Consider the following 13,862-nt stretch of genomic DNA (forward strand, 5'->3'; position numbering starts at 1 on the left):
ACAACGATCAGCCGACATGCACGATGTCAGCTGATCATTGTCTCAACAGGCTGAAACGCTAACGATCAGGCTGGAAATGATCTGCTGCCGTCGCTCCGTGTAATAAGAGCGATGGCAGCAGAACGATGCTGTCTCCTATGGGCTGCCCGGATCATGTGACGATCGCCTGAGCTGCTACCCCACAGCTCCCCGCACCCCCGGGCTCTTACGCGCTCCCCCTTGTTTGCTGGCAGCGGGCGGGCAACGAGGAGCAAGGAAAAGCTGAACTGACAGGTTGGCGATCGCTCGCTCTCTACAGTAAATCACTCTGGGTAATAGGACATTAGACATGTATCACTCGGTGCTGACTATAAGGATGTTTCATTCCAACTGGAAGTCTAAAGGCCCTATTACATGGGCAAGCAAGCTGATCGAGCCCCTCCAACCTGCTGGGAAATCACTGGCTGTCACATCTCCCTGTGTAATACCAGAGCTGTATACTTATCATGCATGAAGGTTCTGTAAATGAGCAGTAGTCATGGAGATTGGAGATCATTTACAAACAACAATCTAATACGGCCTTTAGAACGTGACTGGGAAGGTACCGTATGCCAAGCCAGAAATCTGTGCAGAAGTAAAGGTTGTGCATCTATCAACAGCTGTTTTGTTCTTATTGCCCCTCGTCAGTACAGAGCAGGGTGTTGGCTGTTCAGAGGCTTACCATCTGGAGACTTACAGGCCATTTATGCTCCACCAGGAATACTGGGAGTCTTAGAATGTGACTGGGGATATAAGCAAAGCTGGAAATCTCTCCAGAACGAAAGAATACCCCTATTTTACCCCTTTGGTCGCACAATAGACTTTTCAATGGTAAGCCCCCTACTGTGTACTGACGAAGGGCAATAACCCTGAAACAGCTGTCTACAGATGGGTATACTTTCATTCTGGAGTGATTGCTGGCTTGACATACATTACCAGGCACGTTCTAAGACTCCCAATTGGAGTGAAACCTTTGATTTTAAGGGAAAGTAACTCTGAAGAGGTGATATCAGAGTTTTTTTGCATCCTATCGTCCCATAATTCCCAGCAGGGCATGAATGGGCCTGTAACCAATGTCTTGACGCTCTCCTCAAGGAGAAACATTACCCCTTTGGTCCCATAGTGATGGGCTAAAAAGCTTCACGTATGACTCTTCTTCACTCGGGACTCCTACGAGCAAAGTCTCCCCATTGGCCAACATATAAAATGAGAAGGAGCCACCATTAGAATTGACTAGAAGGACTCAGGCTCACATAATAAAGGTTTAGGGGGTGGCAAGTCTCCTCTAGGTTTCGAAATGTCCATCTTGTAATGAATATGGGGCAGAAGAGCCATCACATATGGTCATCATGGAGACAACTCTTGGTCTAGTGGACTTACAGGGAACCCTTTAGCCTCCAGAAGAGAAATCTTTACTCCAAAGAAAGAAAAGGTCTATGGGGTTAAGTAACTCCATAGCCCACATCCTAATTTCCATTTTCCTACTTTGTTTTGATGTAAACCATAAATCCCTGAGGAAATCGCCTGGCGTTGGGGAGAAGAATACTTTGTATCAAAAATGCACAACATCAAATATGGAGCAAACGCCCCCCAGCCGTTCATTTCAGCTCCACCATAAATGTCTTCATTTATTGCTCATCATCACTTCTCTCTTTCCGGGGAAGTGAGGAAAATACATTACATGTAATCCGAGAGAAAGAGAAATTCCGTCTGAACTCGAAAACATGTCACATTACCGGTAGCTCCAGAAAAGATGAATTCCCCAAACCACAGACCCACCTGGAATTCCTCCCCGTATACGCCATCTGTCACCGGCAGCTGCTGGCTTAGCGCATTACTCATGCTACACTGCACAGTAATTTTCACAAAGATATGCATCACCCCTCTAAGTAGATTTAGATATGTAGATTTCATTATAATTTTCTCAACTTTCATGCATCATGATAAGCCATCACTATAAATGATGAGATTTACCTGCAATACCACTCCTAACCACCTGGAGTGCTGTTACCTGAAAAGTTTTACTACACATCCATACAATTTAGTGGGTTTGTTCTATGTTTTCATATCTTTGAGGAGGAAAAGTGCTTACCGATCCCGGAGTGCAGTGATCTGATTCTCCTCTTTCAAAGAGGACAATGTCCTTGATGAACACGGAGATGGCCCTCATGATGAACGACATGAAGAGATGCATGTGAATGTAATTCCTTGTACAGTGGAGCTTTCTGGGGAAAAAAGAGAAAATTAGCTTGCATTAGTGTTTGCTGGTTAGTAATATAGTATATGGATACAGTGACCCCAGCAGCAGAATAGTGAGTGCAGCTCCAGAGTATAATACATAATGTAACTCTGGATCAGTACAGGATCAGTAATGTAATGTATGTACACAGTGACCCCACCAGCAGGATAGTGATAGCAGCTCTGGAGTATAATACAGGATGCAACGCAAGATCAGTAATGTAATGTATGTACACAGTGACCCCACCAGCAGAATAGTGAGTGCAGCTCTGGGGTATAATACAGGATGTAACTCAGGATCAGTACAGGATCAGTAATGTAATGTAATGTAATGTATATACACAGTGACCTCACCAGCAGAATAGTGAGTGCAGCTCTGGGGTATAATACAGGATGTAACTCAGGATCAGTACAGGATAAGTAATGTAATGTATATACACAGTGACCTCACCAGCAGAATAGTGAGTGCAGCTCTAGGGTGTAGTACAGGATGTAACTAAGGATCAGTCAGTGGCGTAACTACTGCTGTAGCAGCCATAGCCGCTGTCACAGGGCCCTGCACATCGAGGGGCCTAGTGGCCCGATCCAATAATGGACCCCCCTGAGCCAACATCACTGTAAATGTCCCTTTAACATCAGGCTGTCTTGATGAGCGCTTGCAGTTAAATACGGTGCTGTGATTGCAGAGCGGCAAGCCATTGGCTCCCTGCCCTGCATATCATTCTTCCGACCGCAGGCTGCATAGAAAATGTACTACTATATGCAGGCACAGAGGGGCCTAACTACTATATGGAGACAGAAGGGCCTGACTGATATAGAAGAGATAGCACAGCCTAACTACTATATAAGTACAGAGAGGCCCAACTAATATATGGGGGCACAGAGGGGCATAACTTTCTTATGGAGACAGAGGGGCCTAACCCCTATAAGGGGGTACTGAGAGGGCAATACAGATGTGAAGGATGATGATGGTGCCTAAAATGTTTGTCTCACAGATGGGAGAAGTCCTTACGATGGCCCAGGTGTGTAAAGAAGAAAAGAAAAAGTGGGCAACTCCAATTGAAGTAGATGCCCCCTGTCAGTCACTCAGAGAAGACGCCCCCCCGTTAACCTCTCAAAGAAGACACCTCCTTTGAGTCACTGAATACAACTGCACTGTAATCACTTATATGGTCTGCTGAGCCTGTGTACAGCTGGATCGACCTCTATATGGTCACTGTATGAGGTGAAATTGGTCTTTGTACTGAGGATTTTTTCAGTAGCAGTGGCGACATTAGTCAGTATGTGGTGGTATTAGTCAGAATGTGGTGGTATTATTTGTCCCTGGTACTGTTGGTATTATTGGATTTACTCAGCAACCATATGGTGGCGATAGTAGTAGTCATAATCAGGCGGTAATATTTGGCACTTGCATACTGGTATTATTGGTAATATTGGTCTTAGTATACGGGGGGAGGGGGGGGGGTAAATAAAAAGTTTGCTATGGGGCCCAGCCATTTCTAGTTACGCCCCTGGGATTACTACAGGAGTGATGTAATTTTTTACATTTTCTTACAGAACTTTTATGGAGATGATATGTATACATTCACTGTAAAATGGAGGTCAGAGGTCATCCCACACTTTATATAACAGTAGAGTTAGTGGAGGAGAATATTTATAAGATGTATATACCAGCTTACAGTAAAATCTATATCAGAAGCCGCCTGTATATTTAACCTTCACACATTCTGCCACTTTGCTTAGACATTTCCTTTAACGCTGTGAATATGTTCTGCATCAAGGTGCTGAGATCCCGTCATCCATCTTTATACTGTCAGTCCGGAGATAAGAGGACTTCACTCTAAGTGTCAGATTGTTAAGAGAAAGTGTCATGGTGTCATCTCCTCTAAGATGTCTATAAGAACCTTTCAAAGCCAGACTGGCGCCAGGCGAGTGTGGGGGCACGGTGACGGATGGGCTCCCTGCACAATACCAGCCACGTATACTGGAGAGGGCAAATCTCATCAGGATTCCATCTTACTCACTTAGGAGACGTTCTGCCCACGCGTAAGACTATGAACCACAGAACTTATTATTACTTCCCAAAACTGTACAAATTCCGAGTAAGTATAAGTGCAGCATGCTATTCTGTAGCTTGTAGCCCCTCTCCATGGTGAACGAGGTTATGTGGTTAGTTTAGTTGCCTTCATATCCCAGTTATCACTGCTGTTCTGCCCTGCATCATGTGATCAGTGACTGAAGATTACAGCAGGTTATGGGTGAGGTGATGTCACTCCTTTACAGTTTTAGATCTGTATTAATTTAGGGGTCTGGGGTCTGTATTAGTTTAGGAGTCTGGTCTGGGGTCTGTATTAATATAGGGGACTGGTCTGCGTACTGTAATATTTTAGGGGTCTGGTCTGGGGTCTGTATTAATTTAGAGGTCTGGTGTCTGTATTAGTTTAGAGGTCCAGTCTGTGGTCTGTATTAGTTTAGGGGTCTGCGGTCTGTATTGGTTTAGGAGTCTGGTCTGGGGTCTGTATTAATATAGGGGACTGGTCTGGGTACTGTAATATTTTAGGGGTCTGGTCTGGGGTCTGTATTATTTAGGGGTCTGGTCGGGGGTCTGTATTAGTTTAGGGGTCTGGTCTGGGGTCTGTATTATTTAGGGGTCTGCTCTGGGGTCTGTATTAGTTCAGGAATCTGGTCTGGGGTCTGTATTTGTTTAGTGGTCTGATCTGGGGTCTGTATTAGTTAAGGGGTCTGGTTTGGGGTCTATAATAGTTTGGAGGTCTGGTATCTGTATTAGTCTAGGTGTCTGGTCTGGGGTCTGTATTAGTTTAGGGGTCTGGTCTGGGGTCTGTATTAGTTTAGGAATCTGGTCTAGGGCCTGTATTAGTTTAGGGGTCTGGGGTCTGTATTAGTTTAGGAGTCTGGTCTGGGGTCTGTATTAATATAGGGGACTGGTCTGGGTACTGTAATATTTTAGGGGTCTGGTCTGGGGTCTGTATTAATTTAGGGGTCTGGTCGGAGGTCTGTATTAGTTTAGGGGTCTGGTCGGAGGTCTGTATTAGTTCAGGGATCTGGTCTGGGGTCTGTATTCATTTAGGGGTCTGGTTTGGGGTCTGTAGTAGTTTAGCGGTCTGATCTGGGGTCTGTATTAGTTAAGGGGTCTGGTCTGGGGTCTATAATAGTTTGGAGGTCTGGTATCTGTATTAGCCTAGGTGTCTGGTCTGGGGTCTGTATTAGTTTAGAGGTCTGGTCTGGGTTCTGTATTAGTTTAGGAGTCTGCTCTGGGGTCTGTATTAGTTTAGGTGTCTGGTCTGGGGTCTGTATTAGTTTAGGGGTCTGGTCTGGGGTCTGTATTAGTTTTGGTGTCTGGTCTGGGGTCTGTATTAGTTTAGGAGTCTGCTCTGGGGCCTGTATTTGTTAAGAGGTCTGGTCTGGGGTCTATATTAGTTTAGAGGTCTGGTCTGGGGTCTCTAATAGTTTAGGTATCTGGTCTGGGGTCTGTATTAATATAGGGGACTGGTCTGGGTACTGTAATAGTTTGGGGATCTGGTCTGGGGTCTGTATTAATTTAGAGGTCTGGTCTGGGGTCTGTATTAGTTCAGGGATCTGGTCTGGGGTCTGTATTCGTTTAGGGGTCTGGTTTGGGGTCTGTATTAGTTAAGGGGTCTGGTCTGGGGTCTGTATTAGTTAAGGGGTCTGGTGTCTGTATTAGTTTAAAGGTCTGGTCTGGGGTCTGTTTTATATCAGAGGGTCTATTCTGGGATCTCCATATAGTTCTAACTAGATTACACATATCTGCCTATGCCTCTTCCCCCCTGTTCCTGCAGTTTCTATCTTCAGGCCTAGCGGCATTAGTATCAGCCATGGATGGGATGTGCAGCGGTTCCATTCTCTCCAGTTCGTGTTTCACAGTTCTCCCTCTCTGAACAGCTCGCACTCCTTTATAAGACCCACATGACCAAAATTAGCAGGATATGCCTGTGCTCACATGTTTGGACCTTATGTCTTCCCCATTCTGTGAGAGCAGCAATGGTAAGTGTAATACCATATCCATACTTGTGTCGTTTGGGGGCAGCCTTCCCCGCCGGTGGTGCTGGCTGGGTTTTGGTGGGGCTTTTTGGGTCTGGTCCTGTGACATTGGGGTTGCAGGGCCGTTCCATGGCCTCCCTTCCCTGCACGTGCACGCTTTGCGGGGTTGGCGGTCGCTGACCGACACGGTGTGGAGTTAGCGTAGGGACCCGTGTGGACCAGAGGACCTGCGCGGTGGTACACGGGCCATATGGCTTGATCAATTCATATACAGACACTCTGGTGTTGATTTTTAATATAGGCCTAGCGGCATTAGTATCAGCCATAGATGGGATGTGCAGCCGTTCCATTCTCTCCAGTTTGTGTTTTACAGTTCTCCCTCTCTGAACAGCTAGCACTCCTTTATAAGACCCACATGACCAAAATTAGCAGGATATGTCTGTGCTCACATGTCTGGACCCTATGTCTTCCCCATTCTGTGAGAGCAGCAATGGTAAGTGTGCGATGCCCTGGCCCCTGGGGGCCACTTCCGCAGTGCTGGTGTTATGAGCGGGCAATGACCGGGGCAGCTGCAGGGGTTATACTTGTCACGGTATAGGCCTGAGGGCAGCACAGCTGTAGGGCCGGTCTGTGGAATCTGCGGGTGATGATGGGCATGCGATTCTTCGCTGCACTTAGTCAGGGCACCAGTTAGTGGACACCAATGCCAGGGTTCAGTAACAGCGGTTTTATTATAGATGAGGTAACTAGTAGCAACAGTCTCTCCGGATGCAACCGGGTATATAGCAGGCTTTGACAAATAAAGCAGGAGTGGTGCTGCAGAGGCTGTGAGAATACGTGCCGGATGATGGGAGTAGGAGTATTAGAGAAAAAGCGTTGCTGGGTGGATTAGCTTGAGAATAATACTTGCTGTGAATCCTTGTAGCGATGAGGAGAGATAACGGAATGACACCCAGATGAGAGAGAAGACTCCGGACACTTGAGCAGGCAGATACAGCCGAAGACCTGAATATAGCAGAGCACTCGATCCACACTTCTAGTGGTGAAGTGGGAGCTGCAGAGAAGAAGCCCAACTCCTCTGAGGCAGGAGAGGGACGACACACATCCTCCTTGCTTGGAAGCAGGGGGAAGACTAACTTGTTAGGAGGAAGTGGGAGGTCACATGGTTGCTCCTGGCCAGAGCTAATCGGCCATTGGAGGAACCAGGGTTACAGGTCACGTGATCAACAGCCTTGCATACCACTGTACAATGCAATAATACACAGGAATACATGAGAATACACATGAGAATGCACATTACCAGAGAATACTAGGGGAAAACCAGCAGCAGTTGCAGTGCAAACACTTACCAGAACAGGCATGGACACAGCAAGAGAAATGGCCATAATAGGAGGAGTAGTCTGCATGTTCTGGGACACTGCAAGTATAATACCATATCCATACTTGTGTCGTTTGGGGGCAGCCTTCCCCGCCGGTGGTGCTGGCCGGGTTTTGGTGGGGCTTTTTGGGTCTGGTCCTGTGACATTGGGGTTGCAGGGCCGTTCCATGGCCTCCCTTCCCTGCACGTGCACGCTTTGCGGGGTTGGCGGTCGCTGACCGACACGGTGTGGAGTTAGCGTAGGGACCCGTGTGGACCAGAGGACCTGCGCGGTGGTACACGGGGCAATATGGCTTGATCAATTCATATACAGACACTCTGGTGTTGATTTTTAATATAGGCCTAGCGGCATTGGTATCAGCCATAGATGGGATGTGCAGCCTTTCCACTCTCTCCAGTTCGTGTCCTACCTTCAGCCTCCATTACTGGACTCCTCCGCATTCATGGCCTGAATCAGTAGAAGACAGAAGCCTTAATCCATTATGATGAGTGAATACATTTATTAGTGCAGCCTGGGAGCCGCTTCATGTTGGCAGATATGGGATATGAGTTGCTTGCCACATCTTATAAAGTGAATGGTTCAGGATCGAGTCTTCGCATCGTCTTCAGAACATCTAATGAGTCGTTTACTGAGGAGAACAGACGAGCGGCATGATCATATCTAGCATCACAGGGGATCAGAACACGGGGAGGAGCGGCAGTCAGGCAAACCCAATATAGATGGATGATGGAACTGACAGGCACAAAATGCTTAAAATCCACATCGACTGTACAGACAGGGCGCTGCCATAAAGCACACTCCACCTGCAGCACACAGCTCACTGGCGTCGTGTCTCCATCCAGCTATTTGTTTTAGGGCAAAACTATAGACGCAAAAACTGCAGGAGATGTGAGGGGCAGTCAGCGGATAGGAAACTAAAAGGAGCTGAGAGCGGAGTGCAGCTCTGGAGGAGCCCGGAGCAAAAAACACCACCAAAGATCAGACAAGGATAAGAAAGGCAAAAAGATGACAGAACTACTGAGCATTATATGAAGTTAGGAAGGAGGTCTGACTGCACAAGCCAAGCTCCACATAACTTCCTCTTATACAAAGAGGGACTGCGCTTATGTTATATCGTCAGCAGTTCATTCAGATACAGTGACACATAGACAGATTCTATAATTATATACAGGAGATCCCCAGGTTATACCAGTTGTACATATATAATTATATACAGGAGATCCCCAGGTTATACCAGCTGTACATATATAATTATATACAGTATATACCCAGGTTATACCAGCTGTACATATATAACTATACACAGGAGATCCCCAGGTTATACCAGCTGTACATATATAATTATATAGAGGAGATACCCAGGTTATACCAGCTGTACATATATCGCTTTATACAGGAGATACCCAGGTTATACCAGCTGTACATATATAATTATATGCAGGCGATACCCAAGTTATACCAGCTGTACATATATAATTATATACAGGAGATACCCAGGTTATACCAGCTGTACATATATCATTATATGCAGGAGATACTCAGGTTATACCAGCTGCACATATATCACTATATATAGGAGATACCCAGGTTATATCAGCTGTACATATATAATTATATACAGGAGATCCCCAGGTTATACCAGCTGTTCATATATTAATTATATACAGTATATACCCAGGTTATACCAGCTGTACATATATTATTATACACAGGAGATACCCAGGTTATACCAGCTGTACATATATCACTATATGCAGGAGATACCCAGGTTATACCAGCTGCACATATATCACTATATACAGGAGATCCCCAGGTTATATCAGCTGTTCATATATTAATTATATACAGGGGATGCCCAGGTTATACCAGCTGTACATATATCATTATATACAGGAGATACCCAGGTTATATCAGCTGTACATATATAATTATATACAGGAGATCCCCAGGTTATACCAGCTGTTCATATATTAATTATATACAGGGGATGCCCAGGTTTTACCAGCTGTACATATATAATTATATACAGGAGATTCCCAGGTTACACCAGCTGTACATATATAATTATATACAGGAGATACCCAGGTTATACCAGCTGTACATATATCATTATATACAGGAGATACCCAGGTTATATCAGCTGTACATATATAATTATATACAGGAGATACCCAGGTTATACCAGCTGTACATATATAATTACAGTATATACAATATATACCCAGGTTATACCAGCTGTACATATATAATTATATACAGGAGATTCCCAGGTTATGCCAGCTGTACATATATAATTAAATACAATATATAACCAGGTTATACCAGCTGTACATATATCATTATATACAGGAGATACCCAGGTTATACCAGCTGTACATATATCATTATATACAGGAGATACCCAGGTTATACCAGCTGTACATATATCATTATATACAGGTTATACCAGCTGTACATATATAATTATATACAATATATACCCAGGTTATACCAGCTGTACATATATCATTATATACAGGAGATACCCAGGTTATACCAGCTGTACATATACTGTTTCATTATATACAGGAGATACCTAGGTTATACCAGCTGTACATAGATCATTATATACAGGAGATACCCAGGTTATACCAGCTGTACATATATCATTATATACAGGTTATACCAGCTGTACATATATAATTATATACAATATATACCCAGGTTATACCAGCTGTACATATATCATTATATACAGGAGATACCCAGGTTATACCAGCTGTACATATACTGTTTCATTATATACAGGAGATACCTAGGTTATACCAGCTGTACATAGATCATTATATACAGGAGATACCCAGGTTGTACCAGCTGTACATATATCATTATATACAGGAAATACCCAGGTTATACCAGCTGTACATATATAATTATATAGAGGAGATACCCAGGTTATACCAGCTGTACATATATAATTATATACAGGAGATACCTAGGTTATACCAGCTGTACAAATATCATTATATACAGGAGATACCCAGGTTATACCAGCATGCTCCATACCACTATATACATGTATTCTTTGCCCAGTCTGGATATATTAGCAGTAACTGGATGACCATGTCAGAATGGATTAGAACATAAGGAGTCCTATATTGTTACTCATTGGCTCGAGTCGCTGATTCCCGCTGGTAGAACATGATCCGTGACTACGGGGAATTACACTCAGGATCAGTTCTGCTCTGAGAGCGAGGACCGGAGTGATGAATAACAAAGAAAGCGCTGGCAAATGTGACAACACATCCATGACCTACTATATCTGTATCTGGATGGATGCGCTTGTTAGTAACAAGGAGACCTGTTCCAAGTGACCTCCCATGTGAAAGCCACCAATGGCGTGGAAAACATCTGAAGAAGGAAAGTGAGAAACTGTGAGATGTCTGTGATACTGTTGGCTGGACTAGTGTATCTAATACTATTATGTGTGATACTGTTAGCTTATAATATGTATCTAAGCCTATCATTAGGGGCTTGGTTGAAGATATCCGGGATGCCACATCTGCAGGAGTCAGATTATGTCACCAAACAATGCAGTGACTGAATAATACTACCATAGAAGGACAAAATAATATTGCTGTACAGTAACTGAATAATACTGCCATAAAGTGACTGAATAATACTGCTACAGAAGGACAAAAAATACCGCTGTACAGTAACTGAATAATACCGCCATAAAGTGACTGAATAATACTGCCATAGAAAGGACAAAATAATAATACTGCTGTACAGTAACTGAATAATACTGCCATAAAGTGACTGAATAATACTACCATAGAAGGACAAAATAATACTGCTCTACTATAACTGAATAATACTGCCATAAAGTGACTGAATAATACTGCCATAGGACAAAATAATACTGCTCTACTGTAACTGAATAATACTGCCATAAAGTGACTGAATAATACTGTCATAGAAAGACAAAATAATACCACTTTACTGTAACTGAATAATACTGCCATAAAGTGACTGAATAATACTGCCATAGAAGGACAAAATAATACCGCTCTACAGTGACTGAATAATACCACCATACTGTGAGATAATAACACTTCTATACAGCGAATGCATAATACTGTCATACAATAAATAATACCACCATACTGTGAGATAATAACACTACTATACAGAGAATGAGTAATACTGTCATATAATAAATAATACCACCATACTGTGAGATAATAACACTACTATTAGTGAATGAGTAATACTGTCATATAATAAATAATACCACCATACTGTGAGATAATAACACTACTATTAGTGAATGAGTAATACTGTCATACAATAAATAATACCGCTATACTGTGAGATAATAACACTTCTATTAGTGAATGAGTAATACTGTCATATAATAAATAATACCACCATACTGTGAGATAATAACACTGCTATACAGTGAATGAGTAATACTGTCATATAATAAATAATACCGCTATACTGTGAGATAATAACACTACTATTAGTGATTGAGTAATACTGTCATATAATAAATAATACCACCATACTGTGAGATAATAACACTACTATTAGTGAATGAGTAATACTGTCATACAATAAATAATACCGCTATACTGTGAGATAATAACACTACTATATAGTGAATGAGTAATACTGTCATATAATAAATAATACCACCATACTGTGAGATAATAACACTACTATTAGTGAATGAGTAATACTGTCATATAATAAATAATACCACCATACTGTGAGATAATAACACTACTATATAGTGAATGAGTAATACTGTCATATAATAAATAATACCACCATACTGTGAGATAATAACACTACTATATAGTGATTGAGTAATACTGTCATATAATAAATAATACCACCATACTGTGAGATAATAACACTACTTAATAGTGATTAAGTAATACTGTCATATGATAAATAATACCACCATACTGTGAGATAATAACACTACTTTATAGTGAATGCATAATACTGTCATACAATAAATAATACCACCATACTGTGAGATAATAACACTGCTATACAGAGAATGAGTAATACTGTCATACAATAAATAATACCGCCATACTGTGAGATAATAACACTGCTATACAGAGAATGAGTAATACTGTCATACAATAAATAATACCGCTATACTGTGAGATAATAACACTACTATTAGTGAATGAGTAATACTGTCATACAATAAATAATACCGCTATACTGTGAGATAATAACACTTCTATTAGTGAATGAGTAATACTGTCATATAATAAATAATACCACCATACTGTGAGATAATAACACTACCATTAGTGAATGAGTAATACTGTCATATAATAAATAATACCACCATACTGTGAGATAATAACACTGCTATACAGAGAATGAGTAATACTGTCATACAATAAATAATACCGCTATACTGTGAGATAATAACACTGCTATACAGTGAATGAGTAATACTGTCATATAATAATTTCCTGATAACAACTTCTCCTCTTTGCCGTCTATCTGTATAAATGGCGCTGGGTGTGCGCTCACTCGCATTCTTATTATTGACGCCATTTATAATCCATCGACCCCCCCCCCGCCGCCCCTCCCCCGCACTTTGCAGATTTCATTACACAGTGAACTTTACAGCTCGGGAAGATAAGGTAAAGTTTGCATTTTGGGTCGAGCGTAAATCTTGTTTAGCTGGAGCGGGAAAGAAGGCGGATTCTGTGCGCTGACCTTTTGTTTCGGAAAGTTAATTAAAGCGTTACAATGTATCAGTCAGCGACACAATATGACATCACAGGGAGAGAAACATCGCTCTGCGGCTGGTATATGGAGGCGGATTCAGATACCGCCATCCCTGCTCCTCTCTACTATACACAGTGTCAGTATCTACTCGCTAACGTTCTATTCAGGTGACCGATCACAGTGAATTATGGGTCTGCAGAAAGCTGGGTGACAACCTCCAGAAAGCTGGGTGACAACCTCCAGAAAGCTGGGTGACATTCAAGCATTCTATTCATAGAAACTGCAGGATACTGCCACCTAGTGGACATCTCCAGAAGAGCAGCATGTGATAGCATGAATAAGACAGAAGCCTCTCCATTGACACATATATGACTCCTTAAAGGGATACTCCGGAGAAAAACTTTTTCTTTCAAATAAACTGGTGTCAGAAAGTTATATAAATTGGTAATTTACTTCTAT

The 13,862-nt window shown here is 42.5% G+C and overlaps 1 protein-coding gene across 2 annotated transcripts in view; it reads right to left on the reverse strand.

The window, feature by feature from the left end:
* Positions 1–13,862, reverse strand: part of LOC138783926 (vasoactive intestinal polypeptide receptor-like) — a 159,916-nt gene that overhangs the window by 29,880 nt on the left and 116,174 nt on the right. For both annotated transcript variants that reach the window (XM_069959258.1, XM_069959257.1), the window contains exon 6: positions 2,111–2,243. In XM_069959258.1, coding sequence (XP_069815359.1) covers positions 2,111–2,243 — 133 coding nt within the window. The remainder of the gene's footprint in view (positions 1–2,110; positions 2,244–13,862) is intronic.

This window comes from Dendropsophus ebraccatus, chromosome 2 (assembly GCF_027789765.1).
Source record: "Dendropsophus ebraccatus isolate aDenEbr1 chromosome 2, aDenEbr1.pat, whole genome shotgun sequence".
In the NCBI taxonomy this organism is placed as follows: domain Eukaryota; kingdom Metazoa; phylum Chordata; class Amphibia; order Anura; family Hylidae; genus Dendropsophus; species Dendropsophus ebraccatus.